Raw genomic sequence first — 16,668 nt, forward strand, 5'->3', positions numbered from 1 at the left:
AGAAAAAATTCATCTATTTGTTGCAAAAATAATAATAATAAAAAAACCCAAAACAGAAAAAGCAAACGTAGTTCAATGTGGTGTTTGGCCATTTGTTCCCAGTGCCCACCAGTCCTGAGGGACCGGCCCCGTGGCAGGTGCACATCCTGTGGGTGGCCTTGTCTCCCCAGTGTGTATTCAACCATTAACCCATGACTCTGAACACCAAAACTCACAAATTGGTACCTTTAAAAAAAAGTGTGCTTTAGGTGTGTCATCTTACTTACTCATGGCCTGGTCAAGATTCATATTATTACTCTTCAAGGCCTCTTCAGCTGGCTCTCTCTGTGGAGGGAAACAGAGTTTTCACTAGGACTGCGTGTTAACAAAAGGAAAAGCTTGTAAAGAGCTCTATCACTATTAACTCAGGGAAGTGATTGATATTAACCTAATATTGTTAGATTTTGGAACTAGAAATACTTTTCTTCCATGTGGTTAGAGAGAAATGTCTTAAAAATAAAAAATACTTGTAATAAGAAAATGTACTGAATTGATTTTTAGAGGGAAGAACTTGTATTTAACACTTTAAACCCCAAATGTCCAGTGCCAGGAGAGTCTTATTTCTGACTCTGTGGTTTAGCAGGGTGAAACCTCTCCCAGGGCAGCTGCAGGAAGTCACAGTAAGAGTCAGATTCTAGGCTCTGCTGTAAACTGCTTTTCACCAAAAGATGTAAAGACAACATAACACAAAACACGTAGGCCCGTTCTGACAATTCTCTCTCTGATTGAAACAGACTAGTCTCGGTGGGGCCAAAACCGAGCTGGGCGTGGTGTTGAAGCACTGCAGGCCAGTGTGGGCCTATCACCTCACCCGTGGGGAGGCTGGGCCCCCGGCCACGCCCGCACAGGGTCAGGGGCCTGCACCCCACGTGAAGTATGTGGTCCCCTGCTCCAGTCTGGGGCCACTCTAGACCCATCCTTTAGGGACATCTGCAGCAATCAAAAGGTAAACACTCATTTGAATAAAGATTTGGAAAGAAGACATTTGAAGGGGCTATGTGGCAGACACAGGAGGCACTGCTCATGGTCTGAACTCCTGCCACTGGCTCTTAGGGACTGAAGAGACCGGGAGGCATTTTCAGGAGAAGACCCTAAGATTTCCAACTCTCCCTACACACGACATGAAACTCAGGAAGCAAATAGGTCTGGTTAGGATTCTTCATCTGGACACGAGGGTTTAGCACTTTATACCAAGTTTTCTCTTGAGATCTTGGTCAACGTACTGCATAAACGAATGAAAACTCACTTTTAATTATAAATGAAAAGAAAATATAAAACTGTATAAACCAATGAAAATTAAAAATCACACATCATTTTTTATTCTAAGAAAAGGTTCTCACACCTTTCTTGATAGAAATGATGTGGATCTTTGCTGTAGTTCAAAGCAATGATCCCTAAGCAGACGCGCCCAGGTGAAAGGGGAATTTACGAGTTAGGATTTGCCAACAATCTCATCCCCCAAGTCTTCCTTCCGTGTTACACATGACAAAGGTGGGCAGGACACAACAGGGCCATGCAGGGCAGGACACATGGCGGGAGGAGTAAAGTAAGACGCCAGTCACCGGGAAGCCCATGTCTGTGAGTTGTTTGATCAGCCGGGTCATGATCCAGGCCTCGTCCTGCTTGCCAGATGTTTTCACGCCCTAGAACCAAGTGTGGGAAGGAGAAAGTCCATGAGCCACGCTTTAATGCACTTCTTCCAGAAGTGGGAGATGCCTAAAATTCACGTTGATTTACATGTCACAGTGTCTCTCTGCTACCGCTGAGCAATGCTGTGCTCCACATCGCCCCGACAGTATTCGGCGGCTCGTGCTATGAAATGCTTCAGGGTGCTTCTGAGGTTGGCATATGTGTGCAATTTATGGACTTAAAAAAGCAAGATAATTATTTCTTTTCTCCAGAGAATGAATTTAGTTCATCACAAATATGTACCGCTTCCATTATCAAATAATCATAATAAGTGCTCCCTTGAACATGACCCTATAATAACCATGTAAAATTTACTGAAAATTACATGGCTTTTGCCCTTTTATAAGCTTTATTCTAAAAGATGACAAAATACAGGGTGTTCATTCCAACAGAAAAGACAAGATGAAAGGGATCAAAAAAACCTATTAATTTTGTTAATTATTCATCGTTTATGGCCTGTAGGGTGGAGAAAAAAAATAAGTAGGGAAATGGCGGTGAGGGAGAGGATGAAGACAAAAGGAGGGAGTCCAGTAGAAAGGAAAGGGCAGCGAGACGGAGAGGGGGCAGCAGGCACCGCGGAAGGGCTGAGCGTCAAGATGTGACCCCTCAAGAATCTCCTGCTCTTCTGCGACGAGGGGGATGTAACAATGCGTCACTACCATACACAGTATTCCTCACAGTGCTTTCAAACCTGAGCCTGCCACAATCACAGGACAGTGCATGCGGGGTGACTGCAAACTAACAGGCTCACTTTCCTCAAGGAAGCGGCTTCTCTAGAGGTGATTTTAATCATTACTCTGTGGCCAGAGCCAGGTTTGCCAAGAATATACAATACTTTAACTTATCAATTTGGTGTTTCCGGTCCCATCATTAACAGGATTATTTGCCAGCCCGATTGTGAAAAGATTTAATTTGGAGTCTGCAATCATTTCTACTCTTTATGAGCAAAAAGCCGTGGTTTTAGTTTCTGGGTTCTGCTTACTGCTAACTGAATGGTTTTCAAATTGAAAAATTTTTGAACAGGTAATACATTCACATGATTCAAAAGCAGAAAAAAGGGGCAAATGGAAGCATCTTCTTCCCGCCCCATGACCCGTCCGCTGAGTTCTTCTCTCCTTACTCATCCTTCCAGAGAATTTTAAATTCAACAGAGGCCGTTACGAGTACGTGTGTGCCTCACACTCACACACCCATCTTCTCTTCTCGTCCCCTTGCCCCCCAAAAGCGGGGTTGTGCTATACATATACTCTGTATCTTGCCTTTCACTTAGCAATATATTTCGTTGATCTTTTCATATCAGTGTTTAGTTTCTTTAAAAAAACTTTAGTTTTTCATAAGACGGATGTAGCATAATTTAACTAGTTACCCCATCAATGTGCACTTAAGTTACTATTTTTTTGCTGTCCCTTGACAAGTAGAAGGTCTGTGTCAAAGTGCTGACGCATCTGTAATTTTGACAGATGACGCCACACTGCCCTCCATTTGGGTTACACTAGTTTACACTTCCACCAGCAATGTACGAGAGTGCTGGCTTTCCTACAGCTTTGCGAAGACAGCGTATTTTGGATTTCTGCTGGGCTGAGAGATGAAAAATGGCATTTCTTCATGTTGTTTAAATTGAATTCTCTTTCTGCAAGTCAGGTTGAATATCCTTTCGCACGTTTAACAGTGACTTGTGTTCCTTTTCCACGGATCGCCTGCTTACATTCTTCGCTATTTGTCTACTGGATTACCGGTGGGTTTTGTTTTTAAAAAAAAACCAGTTTCTAGGATCTTTCTCTATTTATCAGGAAGGTCAGTCTTCTCTATGACTTACAAACATTTTTTTCCAGTTTGTTATTTGTCTTTTGACTTTGATGATGAAATTTTCTATCAGGTATAGTTTTTATGTTTACTGAAGTTATAAGCCTTTCATTCCATGGCTTTTAGATTTTGGTCATAGTTAGAAAGGCCTCTTCCTCGCCAAGATAGTTTTTAAAATTCTTTTACATTTTTCTCTTTCATATTTGAATTTGCGATCTACTTGGAAGCTGTCTTGGTGCGCATCTGTGCTGTGGACCTCACTTGATTTCTTCTGGAGGCTGTGCATCTGGGTGCAGAGAACTGAGTCCCTGGGGAGTGCTCACACTTCCTGCTCCCAGGACCCCATTACCTCTCTTAAAAACCGAGGATCCTGGGCTTCCCTGGTGGCGCAGTGGTTGAGAGTCCGCCTGCCGAGGCAGGGGACACGGGTTCGTGCCCCGGTCCGGGAAGATCCCACATGCCGCGAAGCGGCTGGGCCCGTGAGCCATGGCTGCTGAGCCTGCGCGTCCGGAGCCTGTGCTCCGCAACGGGAGAGGCCACAACAGTGAGAGGCCCGCGTACCGCAAAAACAAAAACAAAAACAAAAACAAAAATAACCCGAGGATCCTAAAGAAGTTTTGTTTATATGGGTTGTATTTATTGATATTTACTGTATTGGAAATTAAAACTGATAAATTAAAAAAACTGTATTAATTTGTTTAAAGATAACCATAACAAAGCCATTATATGTTAATATAACAATGTTTTTTAATGGAAAATAATTATATTTTCTAAAACAAAAATTTTTAGTGAGAAGAGTGGCATTGTCGTACCTGACTGAACATCTCTCTACTGTCCGGCTTCACAGAAGCAGCTGGATTCACCCATCTGTCCTTGCCTTCGCTCTGCTGTGACAGCAATGGCATGTAGTCTCTGGAAAACCCCATTCTACGCTCGGCAGAGACCCGCCGAGAGGGCCTCAGGACCACCAGGGTCCTGAGAGCACTTTGAGAACCTCAGATCTCTCTGTCACTGTTACCTGGAGATACCACCTTGAAACTGAATGTTTTTAAGTACCACCACTGATTTTTAGAGTTTATTTCCTTTAGTGTCGCACGCACCTTTTGGAGTCCTTTTTTGGGGGCGTTCCCCCAGGAACTGCAGGAGGAGGTGCTTTCTTGGGAAGCGGCGTTGTTCCACATGCCCCCATCCTCGTCTTCCCACTGACCGGCACCGAGGTTCGCATCGTCCCCGCCGCTGCCCCAGCCTTCTTGCATAGATTTTGAAGCTAGAAAGAGAGGGAACACGAACGTATCAGATTCACCATTCCCAAAGCAGACAATGGTGCCCTATAACATCATTTAGGGGGAGGCAGGACAAAAGGGGTGTACATAACCTACCTTTTACTACTTTGTTTCCCTTAGACCTAAGAATTTAATTTTCCCTACTAGAAATGTAATATACATGTATATATGTACCTATTTTTTTCTTCAAACTTCAGCTATTTGTAGGCTGTGCTGTTCCAAACTCCTTTAACCAACTAGAAGTCATTTCAAGGCATGGACATTCTAACAGTAAATCCTGGAGGCTACTGAAGGAGGCAATCTCTGCGTGATATGGAATGGCTGGTAAAATGCAGAGTCCTGCAAAACGTCACTATCCTCCCTGTCATGTGGTATGTCACGTGGACCAGTGCTCCCCCAACGCGACCACACCCGAGTTGCCAGGGGATCAGGAGAAATGCGGCAGGTCTGTGGTTGGCCCAACAGTCTGCGCTTTTGACAAGCTCCCAGGAGATGCTCCCAGAATGACAGGATGGAGACAGCTGAGGCTATAGGCAGAGGGAGTTTTACAAGTTGAATACTGAGTTTTGATTTCAGGATATTATCTTTCTCCTTTCTTAAAATACAAAGCAATTCTTGGTATAAAAGTTACCCCAGGGCTTCCCTGGTGGCGCAGTGGTTGAGAGTCTGCCTGCCGATGCAGGGGACATGGGTTTGTGCCCCGGTCTGGGAAAATCCCACATGCCGCGGAGCGGCCATACCGCAAAAAAAGTTACCCCGAATTTTCACTTCCTGGGGAATCTGAAGAAGGACAAAGGTCAGGTGACAGTACTGTTACTAGAGTCCATAAGACGATGAAGACATGAGGCTTACAAGGTGGACAGGCATATAATTAGGCCTCCAAGGACAAATTATTAAAAACAAATATACTATCTCAGTGCCTGAATTTAAATACCCAGGAGCTCCCCATCCTTTAGATGTATAACAAGAAGTAATATAAATGAAATAAATAATCCAGCAGAATGGTTGGTATACAGAGCATACTATCCAGTGTTAACAACGTAACAAAATACTAAAACAATAAAGTTTCATTTTAAGATCTGAGACATTTAATGATGTCCAAAAAAACCACAAGAAACCTGAGCTTCTGCAGCCATGTGAACAATTAATTTTAATATCAGACTTAAATCAGCAAACATATTCATGCTCTTGTCGTAAGTATCACATTGCAAAACAGCCACACGTTACAGGATGCCACTTGGTAAACATGATCTGCTCATTTGTAAGGATGTACATTTTATACGTATACTTATTATACTTTCAGATAATGGGAGGAAAACACAGCATAGTTTTTCTCTTTAAGAAAAGAAAAAGAGAGAGAAGAAGCATAAACGCGAGAATCTAAAGCAGAATTTTGTTTACTTGAAAGCAAAGCAAGTGTCAGACTGCTGTTAAGTAATGTATGTTTCAAAACCTAATCTCAAAAAGAAAAATGGCCTGGCTTATCCGCCTTGCTCAGTGAAATAGCAAGTTTAAGTAGTTTGAACGGCAGGTAGCAGAACACTGCTGAAGAAGCGTGGAGGCCACTAACCAGCAAGCAGCTATGCTTTACTGCTCTGATCCTTGTATTTATTTTTTTGTAAAAAGGAGAACATGGACTTCTGTTAAAAGCTCCCTTGTGTTCTTGTATCAGACAGGGCAAATATTTCTTCATAGTTTTAGTTTAACGTTAGACTTAAAAATGAGGAAAGCGTCCTAAAACACTAATTCTTAAAATTCAATGAGAAGCATCCCTCTAAACAGACTACCCGGGTCCATCTCGAACCGGCCAACCCAGGGCAGGAAGCACGGCTCACCTGGTTTGCACAGGGTTGGGGCGGCAGCGGGGGCGCCGGCTCTTCCAAACGTCACCGCCGGCTCGGTGGGCTGGTCCCCCCATCCGCTGCCGCTGCTGGGCGGCTTGCCCCATGCTGCTGTGCCGTTATCAACCAGGGTAGAAGGGGAGGATGGCTCTCCCCAAGAGTTTTCAGCCTTTGAATGAACATTAGGCATTTCTCCCCAGCCTGACGAAACTGAAAAGGGCACCAGGGGAGAGAGAAAACAATAAAAATGAAACAGAGAGAGAAAGTAAAAATGGTAATTTCAAGTTCAAAATAATTTTGAGATAATCTATCTTTAGGATGGCTTTTAGTAGAAAGCGAAAAGGAGACAATATTGAATCTAATCAGATTTGTTCAGTTTTTTTTTAAGCTGCATTTTTCTCACTCCTGACCCCTACCCACTTAAAAGTCCATTATATTAAAAACTATTCAATTCACAGTATTTGCAACATGATAGAGTTTAAAAGAATAGTTTAAAAACTAAAGTTTAAGAAGTAGCTCTTTTACTTCTGGTATTATACATAACAACCTAAAAGAAATTTCATGTTACATTAATCTCTTATAAAAAAATTTACAAGTGGCAAATATACACTGAAATTTATTTTTGCTTATCTTTTGACCAACCATCAAGGACATATATCTGGGCAAAGAAATGAGAAGATGGCAGATTAGACATTAGACATTAGACAAGTAATAATAGAGAACCCAGACAATTCTCAGGTACCAGCAGTGGGCCGAGAAAGAGCTGAGGCATTCATCTTTAAAGACGGGAACAGAGTGGAGGAATTATGGATAAGCGTGGTTCCAACAAACACACTGATTGCAAGTATTTTTTGCAAGAATTTTTCAGAATTCTTCTTTCATTCCTCCACCCAGTCCTGTTGCCATAGCACCCTGATCTGGGACTGGGATGCAATGAAGCTAGATGAGGGTCCCTACTGAATCCAGAAGGTTATGGCATCACTATCTACAGGCACAGAAGCGGCCACGAGACCAGGCAACAGCAAGGATCTCCCCACCTTCCTTATACTTTAGTAAGAAAAACATTTTATGTTATATACGCAAACTTCACTTTTTCCGAATCAATCCAAATTCTGATCTTTTTGCTTTTGCCCATAAGCTCACTTGACACTACTGATAGTCACAATGACAGGTCATATCACTTGTAGTCTTCATACAGATACAGCTTCTCGGAGACAGAACTGTGAATGTTTTAAATACTAACTGAAGAATAGAAAGCATAAAATACAAGTAGCCAACCACAAATTTTAAGTTATTTGGTTAAAATATGGATAGTACCATCTCCATTATGAAATTTATTAATTTTCTGACCAGAAACAGCATGTGATCAGCTCCCATGATGCTTTACTCTAATAAAATGCAATAATATTGATTCACAATAAAAGCACATGCAACCTATGAATCATTTCAAACTACAAGCTCTATGCTGAGCAATATATTATGTAAACTATTACCAATATCAGGGAAGTTAGCCCTAATTGCTGTTGTCGGCAATTGCTAACTGTAATGTTACCTATAATTACACATAAAACAGTAATGCATTTTGGGAGAAGGAGTTTTACAAATCGAAGGGACAAAATTAAATTAGGAAAATTAACACAGATGACAAAAATTATGGAAGTTTGGGGAAGATAAAATAATACAGGTGTTGCTAAAGGCCAATCAGCTATAAAAATACTGATTTACTGTTGGTAATTAAATAACAAACTCACCTAAAATCTGTCTGTCACCCTTATACTGCCATCTCTTTGAAATACAGTACTACAAATTATTTAATTAAGTCAAAACTAAGAATAAGTGTTAAAACCCTGGTAATTATAGTTAAAGAGGTTTTAATTCCTGAGAAAGCAGCAGGAATGTCTACAGAGTATTTTTATATGGAAGGCAAAGGGTCTGCAAGCGGCAGGTTCTAAAACCTTAGAAATAAATGGAAGAAAAGCAAGAAAACAACATTTCCAGTTTACGTTGCTCTCTGGCAAGAAAATAATTTACCTACAAGGCCAAACTAACATACACATCAGAATGAGTGCACCACCTGACAACCGAGAGCCTCTGGAAGAGATGCTAAAAACCCAGGCACACCAGAACGTTTTGATGCAAAGCAAATATTTTCGGTAGCTAGGAGATAATTTTAAATACATACTACTAAAATAAATACGCTCTCCACTTTTAATGTTTATTGCTCAAGTGAATTTGGTATCCCTGTTGTTAATAATTTTATAGAAGTTCTTTTAAAGTTGGGCTTAATGAGGCTGAACAAATTTCTATCTTGCATTAAAACATTGATATTAAAGTTTTAAAAGATGGTCCATGGGATACAGGAGTCATTACCCTCCCAACCTCCCCCTTTTTTTTTTGGCCACACCACATGCGGGATCTTAGTTCCCTGACCAGGGATCGAACCCATGCCCCCTGCAGTGGAAGCACAGTCTTTAACCAGAGAAGTCCCAATTATCTCCCTTCTTCAGCTGAACAAACACAGTGCTGGGAATAAAATAACAACAGCAATGAGATGCTACCAGAATATGTAGTTTTCAGTCCATTTTAAATATACAGTAAGTCCCCTACATACGAACGAGTTACGTTCCGAGAGTGCGTTTGTAAGTCCAATTTGTTCGTAAGTTCAACAAAGTTAGCCTAGGTACCCAATTAACACAATCAGCTATATAGTACTCTACTGTAATAGGTTTATAATACTTTTCACACAAATAATACATAAAAAACACGGAAAAAGAAAACATTTTTAATCCTACAGTTCAGTACCTTGAAAAGTACAGTAGTACCAGTACAACAGCTGGCATACAGTACAAGGGGCTGGCATCGAGTGAACAGGCAAGAAGCGTTACTGACTGGAGGAGGGAGAGGAGGTGGGAGATGGTAGAGCTGAAGGATCGTCAGCAACAGGAGACAGAGGGCAAGCTGCACTTTCACTCACTCATCCTGGGCTTGAAATAAAGATACTGTACCACTGTACTCTATACAGCACTGTACAGTACAGTACACAAAAGCACAACCACTTGTAGAGGATGCGTGCACGTGACAATGTACGCCAGACATGTTGTTACCGAACCCAGGTCCGGCTGCTTGCCACTCAAAAGCCAATAAAGAGGCCAGGTTGGTGCAAATGAAAGTTTGCTTTATTTTGGATGCTGGCGACAAGCGGGGAGGGTGGGGAGGGCGGACGCCTGTCCAAAGGCCGACTCCCCCCTCCCCCGACAATCAGGGGGCAACAGCTTTTAGAGACAGAGGGAGGGGGCTACATGTAGAAACAATACAGTCAGCCTGACAGGCATCTTGAAATTGGTCATCAGTGGTCTGACCAGAGTCATCTGGATTGCTTTAGGTACAGTTAATCTTCAGTTCCAGGGTCTGTTCGTTTCCATTTCCTTGAGGCCAGTTCTTGGAATTGTGGCAGCTTATGTCATGGCTACAGCCTGCTCATCATGTAGATAACTTCTGCCACCTGGTGTGGGTTTCACTATCTATAAGACAGCTCACAGGATACGGCTCAGAATACTATCTACAGCCACTGAGGAGGAAATAAAGGTCCTTGACTATGTTTACTGACTAAACTATTATTATCTGGTCTCCTCTGTTTTCCTTTGTTTCTGCATTTTCTCACTTCTCTGATTAAACTAATTCTTTGGCCGAAGTTTTTGCACAGACGAAAGGCAGGCTGAGGACATGGTGGGAGGGGGCAAGGACCCTAGGGTCCTGTTCCGTTTCAATGTGAACTAATGTGATTGGACGTGTGAACGCACATTCACATCTTTGAAAGTTCGCAACTTGAAGGTTGGTATGTAGGGGACTTACTGTACATTCTTTATCTTTCTATCAGAACGGAGAAAGGTGTGCCCAAGGTGCAGGCCCAGAAGTGCCCAAGTGCTGCAGGCCCAGAAGACTGGCGTGAAAATGAGCACAGAGCAGATAAGAGCCCAGGAAACAGAACCTAGAGAAAGAGAATCTTCACCCGACTCAAAGATTCTCATCCTAAGCACTACAGATAGTTAAGCTGGGAGGTGGCATTCATTCGTTATTCTGTGAAATAAGAAATCAACGCTAGCTTGTTCCACGGATGCTACTTAGAGAGTTCTACAAGTGTGACAGGCACTCCTTTTGGGGAAGAAAGGTTCAGTTAAAAAGTGACCAATTACAATTAAGTGAAGGAAAAATAAAGAACTGAAAATTTAATTGATTAGGCATTTGAGCGCTTGCTATGTGCTTGGTATTTTTAGGTACTAACTTAAGTATTAATGAGATGGGAGTTTGTTCATAATGATGGCACGTAAGCCTAATGTAAATTTATTACAATGCTTGGATGGCTACTGGCTACTGGCAATTTTTCTTATTTACTGCAGCAACAATTAATTTTTCACATTTGAAATCAAGATAGGTACTTAGAGTGAAGCTTTATGTGGAAGAGTTTGCTCAGTCAGATGCAAAGCATCCCATAATTTTTAGAACGCCCTGTTTCTCGGGCATTTATTTGACACTTCTGTTCCAAAAACAGGGGAGTCTATCTGAGGGTTACAGATAAGGGTCCTTTTTAAAGCTGACCACGTGGTCTCAAGTTGCACAACAGCCTCTTAGGAAGAGCTGCCTTTGCCCGTCTTACTGGGTCATCACAGAGGGTAGGTATCAGAAACAGAAAAATAGGTTTTTATTTTAGTGCATTAATACCGATTTTAAATGGGCTAACTCTTTCTTACTGATATGCTGTGTAGCGGGGCAAATGGCATCTTTGTCTCATTTTTCTATTCATTTTGAACTGAAGGTACCTAAAGTGAAAACCTTCACGTGTATCCGCAGGACCTGCACTGACAGGCATCTTCTCCTACTTCTTGAGCAGGACTTCTGATTCCCTGGTCCTCCTTCACGTCCAGCCCGACTTACCAAGTCCCTCAACACACATGAAAGTATAAACAGCCTAACCAAACTGAAACCCAAGAAAAATCTCATACCCACACAAAGCATTGATTGCTCACAGCTCATTCCTCTTTCAGTAACTACTGCGTGGTGCTTAAAATAGAATTCCTCTGGCTGGAGGGGTCGGTGAGATCGATTTCTGAGGTTATGGTGTGAAGATAGTCACGCTCTAACAGCATCTTGCTGATTCACTCCATCTGCAGGTGACTCTACTTTTGAGTATCATTTTTATACCAAAGGATGATGAAAGAGCAACTGAGCTTCTAGGACAGGGCGGCTTGCAGGCAGGACAATGTCCTCCAGCTTCTGCTCTAAGGAGACTTAGAGAAACCGCACATGTGTTTTATCTACCTAGCGAGAGGATTCCCAAATCCAATTTCTTCCAAGTTTTAGTTCATCGAATGGGTGATATGCTTCTTCCATGATTAACTCACACAATCTCTGCCTTTGGTTATGTTTGTGCCAGAAAACTAAACGATAAAGCAAATATAATATCATTAGAATAAGAATACAATGCAAAGGCAAGTCTGCTTCTGGCTGGGGCCTCCTCCAACCTCATGAGACAGCTACAGGGATTACCACCGGCACAGCTGAACGCCTGGCCAAGGGTGATGAGACCCATTTCCGAGGAGCTGAGGAGAATAGGTAGATAGGTACGTAGAATACGGATTACAAAATGTTCTGGAATAGGAGCGACATTAGCAGTATTCTTCTGGTTTTCTGATTGACATGTGGCACTATGTTTCACTTCCATCCACCGTGGGAGGACACAGCCCTAGGCAAGATATCATGACCCCACCATGTCACTGGTTTCACTCAGATCAAGCCTATAATGGCCTTCATATTTGACTCTAAATTAACTGGGTAGTTATCTCTCTAACCCCTCACCCCACCGCCTCCCAATCCCTCTCAAATTATCTGTACGTCTTAATGAAACCTGACAAAGTTCAGGGGTGAAAGAAACCGTCTCTGGAGATTCTCCCTTAATCTCATTGCTAGATTCAGAGTTTACTGTGAAGATGTTATTCATCAAATGTTTTATTAATTAATATTCAATGTTCTCCTGTGTCTGCACATAGATTTTTAAGTGTCCCAGAGTGTTTATTTCTAAGTGCACGAGATTATCGGGCTGTACTTCAGGAGCTGCTTTCACTTCCTTAGAAACGTAAGTAAGGACTACGCTTGCAGGTCTGGCTCAGACTTACCCCAGGCCTCCGGGCAGAGCTGAGGCGGCGGCTCTGCTCCAAGCCAGCTGACACCACTTCACACCCTCCACCGCCAGTGAGACCCCGAGTCTGAGAAGGACTGGGAAGGGCAGCTTACCATCTCTGATCAAAAGGCAGGCATGGGGTATTTCTCTAGATTATTACTATACTGTGTTCCAGCTCCAGAATGGGTTTGAACCTCCAGACCAATGACACTAGCAATCTCTCAGGTTGGTATCCCCCAGTCCCCAAGCTCCCGGGTAATTCTAACGAAAGTCCTCTGGTGTTGAGAACCAGTGGTTTATCTCATAAGGAAGTGAAGACTTGGGACTTCCCTGGCAGTCCAATGGTTAACACTCTGAGCTTCCACTGCAGGGGGCACACGTTCGATCCCTGGTCGGGGAACTAAGATCCCACATGCCGTGCAGCGAGGCCAAAAAAAACCCACAAAAAACAAAAAAGACTTTGTAATAAGTAAACACAAACTAACATAATGGTCCTCAATCTTTCCTAAGAGGACGTATTTCTTCTTTCCTCTCCTTTCTTTTGAAGGTGCTTAATGTTTTTTTTTTTCTTGAATCAAAAGCTATCAGAGAATCCTACTTAACTTTCTTCTCTTTGGGTGACATTCAATACGATATTGTAAGGTGAAGGGCACTAAAATCAGTTTAATGTTATTTGCTACAAAAACACTAGTCGAGTATGTGTGCAAATGTAATGAGAATAAACATTTTTTTCTTTGCCTCTAAAGGAACACACAGCCCCCCACGTACCTGGACCGAGCAGTGGCGATCGGTTCAGCTGGGCGCTGGCCTGGTGCGTCGGGGGCGCCTCGGCCACGTTTGCGTTGGTGCTCGCGGTGGTGGTGCTGGTGCTGGTGGTGGTGCTGACCGAGGCACTGCTCTGGATGCCCGGGTTGTTTCTGTCCCACATGTTTACAGTTTTATTGTTGTAGTTGCTCGGGTCGCCCCAAGCTGAGGTACCGTCATCAATTTCCATTTTGCGTCGAATAGATGGCGGGGAAGGTTCCTCCCAGCCCGTGGCCTCACTGCTGTCCTTCTGTTTGACAGGGACCGGCCCCCCAATCCACCCTGTTCCTGTCTGTTTAACGGAAGTGGCTCCTCCCCAGTTACTCGCGCTGCTGTCTTGGGGTTTGCTCGCCCAGTTCTGTTGCGGGCCAGGCTTTAAAGACTCTCCCCAGCTTGTCCCTGGATTCACCTTTGCATTTGTGCCATTGCCCCAGCCACTGGTCCCAGACCTTGGAGCCTCGTTCCAGCCAGACCCTGATCGATTACCGTCAGCATCCCATCCAGAGCCGTTTTTTTTCCCATCCCCCAAGTGTCCGAGGACAGAAGACGAGTCTGCCCAGTCTCCCCCTCCTGCGCTCCAGGCGGGATTCGCTTTGTGTCCGTCTCCCCAGTTCTGAGCTCTGGGTTTTTGAGGCTCACCCCAGGTGGGCGACTTGTCCTCCTGATTTACGGTCCCACTCCAAGCGTGGCCACTCTTGGCCGCAGCAGCATTACTAACAGCAGTAGAGCTTATCGTGTCCCCCCAAACCCCGGGGCCATTTGGCGCTTTGCTGCTGCTGTCTCCCCAACCTGTGTTTGCTGGCGCAGCAGCAGGTGGTGAGCTGACCCACCCCGTTACTGAAGAGGTATTTGTACTGTTCATGATGGACCCATCGTTCTTCCCCCCTGAGTTTGAAAGCTGAGTAGCTGCGCAACCCCAGGCCTCTGTCCCATTGTCATTCTTTCTCTCAGACCTTGGGGATTCTTCAAATTCCCAGGCAGTGTTTTGCTTTACTGGAGTCTGTCCCCAACCAGTATTAGACAGAACTCTTGGGTCAAGATCGTTCCTTGGCAATTGGATGTGCCCTTGGTCTAGAATCCCTTTGTCTCGCCTTCGGCCTTCTGTTCCTTCCCTCCCAGCGCTTCCTTCGTTGTGGCTGCTAGAACCGTCGCTGCTTCCTTCACTTGCTGTCGTTCCAGAAGATGCAGCTTTGGCCCAAGAGTTCGTGTGTTCGCTGCCAGGCTGCGTGGCAGGATTCTGGCTGCCGACACTAGGACTCTCCCACCCTGTTGATCCTTTCCCATTGATGTCGCTACTGGAATGCTGGTTTGGGGGCTTTCCCCAGTCCCCGTTCACCCCGTTAGAGGGGCTTCGGCTGGGGTGGCCCCAAGCTCCCGAATGGAGGTTACCGACGCCATGGTTGCCACTGCCCCGCCCCCAGGCGAGGATGCCAGGACCGGCAGGAGGTCCCGAATCCCATGCGTTCCCTCCGTTTCCCTCCTTGTGCACAGCACTGCTGGAGCCATTCTGCTTAGCACTTGATGCTGAGTTCACAGTGTCGCCATTCCCCTGATTGAACCCAGAATTGCTATTTCCTGTGGCAGGGTTACCTGGGGACAGTCCCCACACAGAACTGCTGATTCCTTCGCTGCCACCCCCACTGACTTGAGAAACTGATGATCCGTTAGCACCAGGAAGGCCTTGCAAGTGGGGCGGGATGATGGCCCCCATACCAACAGCCATGCCCCAGTTTGGCAGTCCGTTTGTCTGCACTGCATTGATAGGGTTTGGTGAAGAGTTCAGGGGGTTAGTGTTATTTGGTCCATCAGTGTTAAGGTTCTGAGGTTGTACGCTGAAAGACACATTCTGAGAAGTGGACGTTTGTGGTTCTGTGCTCTCTTGCGGCAGCAAGTTTCCCCAAGCACCTAAAGTGCCCGCTGGGTTCCCATTCTGGTTGCCCATGTTTTGACCTATGGCACTGACTGGACTGCAAATACTGGAAGGGTTGCCTGTTGCCACAGTTCCTTCATGTCCAAGTACAGGCCAGGCAGCTGGGTTGGCATTGGGATTAAGGTTGAGATTAATGCCAGCATTGGAGTTGGAAGCACCCCAGCAATTCTGACTTCTCCCATCTCCGATCATGTTGTCCATCTTTCCATCCCCACCACTGAGGGAGCAGTGAGCCAGGCCGGAGCTGGAGCCCGTGGCTACGCCCCACACTCTGGCTGCATTTCCATTACCGTTTGCTCCCCCCGCCCCAAGGGCACTCTGATTAGAAGGGCTTTGGACGAGTGCGCCGTTGGTGCCATTGTTGCCGCTCGTCTTCTTGGTGTGTCCAGTGAAGCTGCCCTGGGCACTCCCTGTAGCCATGCTACTGTTCTCTGAGCCACAGCTGGAGGTACAGTCAGTGTCTGTCGTACATTCTGAGGCAGATTCAGCCTCTGTTCCCGTGATGGAAGGCCACGCCTCCTTATCGGTCCTGTCTATTATCACTTTATCCCAGCTGCCGTTGGCTTCGCTCCTGTAAGTGGGCTGCTGTCCCCAGTGGGAACTTTCATAATGCTCTGCCAGCCCGCTGTGGCCGATTTCTGCAAAAGATGAAACAGGTTCAAAGTTAGATTCTCCTCCCACTTATCGGTGAATCAACTGTTAAAACTAGTCTTTGGGGGAAGCTCTTTATTTCGGGTTTTCAATTCTGAATGACAAATACTAAAAAATGACTTCAAGAAAAAAGTTATTTGTCTTCTAAGTAGCTCCCATTCAAAAAAGAGTTAATGCTTCTAAAATTACTTTAATTCTTACCACTACACCATAGTATTGAGAAGATTCACAATGCACATTAGCACAGGAGCATCTGGGAAAGCGTTTGTAGTAAAGAAAGTGGCTTAACTGGAAGCAGTTTGGAATCTATGCGACGATGCAACACCTGTGAACACTCAGCTTCTGGGAAACGCTGGCTACAACACTGAAGCTCGCCTGGATGCTGGGTGCAATGTGCAGTTCTTTTCAAGACTTCTAATGAGTCACAGTATTAGATAGAAGTTACACAGCCCA

At 44.5% G+C, this 16,668-nt stretch overlaps 1 protein-coding gene across 12 annotated transcripts in view; it reads right to left on the reverse strand.

The window, feature by feature from the left end:
- TNRC6C (trinucleotide repeat containing adaptor 6C) overlaps positions 1-16,668 on the reverse strand; it is a 129,532-nt gene that overhangs the window by 29,871 nt on the left and 82,993 nt on the right. For 10 of the 12 annotated variants that reach the window (XM_073798069.1, XM_019938798.3, XM_073798073.1 and 7 more), the window contains 5 exons: positions 13,599-16,202; positions 6,650-6,865; positions 4,632-4,798; positions 1,602-1,682; positions 267-324 (listed from right to left, as the gene is read on the reverse strand). In XM_073798069.1, the coding sequence (XP_073654170.1) occupies positions 267-324; positions 1,602-1,682; positions 4,632-4,798; positions 6,650-6,865; positions 13,599-16,202 (3,126 nt within the window). The remainder of the gene's footprint in view (positions 1-266; positions 325-1,601; positions 1,683-4,631; positions 4,799-6,649; positions 6,866-13,598; positions 16,203-16,668) is intronic. The other 2 variants (XM_073798070.1, XM_073798068.1) reach the window with 2 other exon arrangements.

The sequence above is a fragment of the Tursiops truncatus genome, chromosome 20 (genome assembly GCF_011762595.2).
Source record: "Tursiops truncatus isolate mTurTru1 chromosome 20, mTurTru1.mat.Y, whole genome shotgun sequence".
Lineage (NCBI taxonomy): Eukaryota > Metazoa > Chordata > Mammalia > Artiodactyla > Delphinidae > Tursiops > Tursiops truncatus.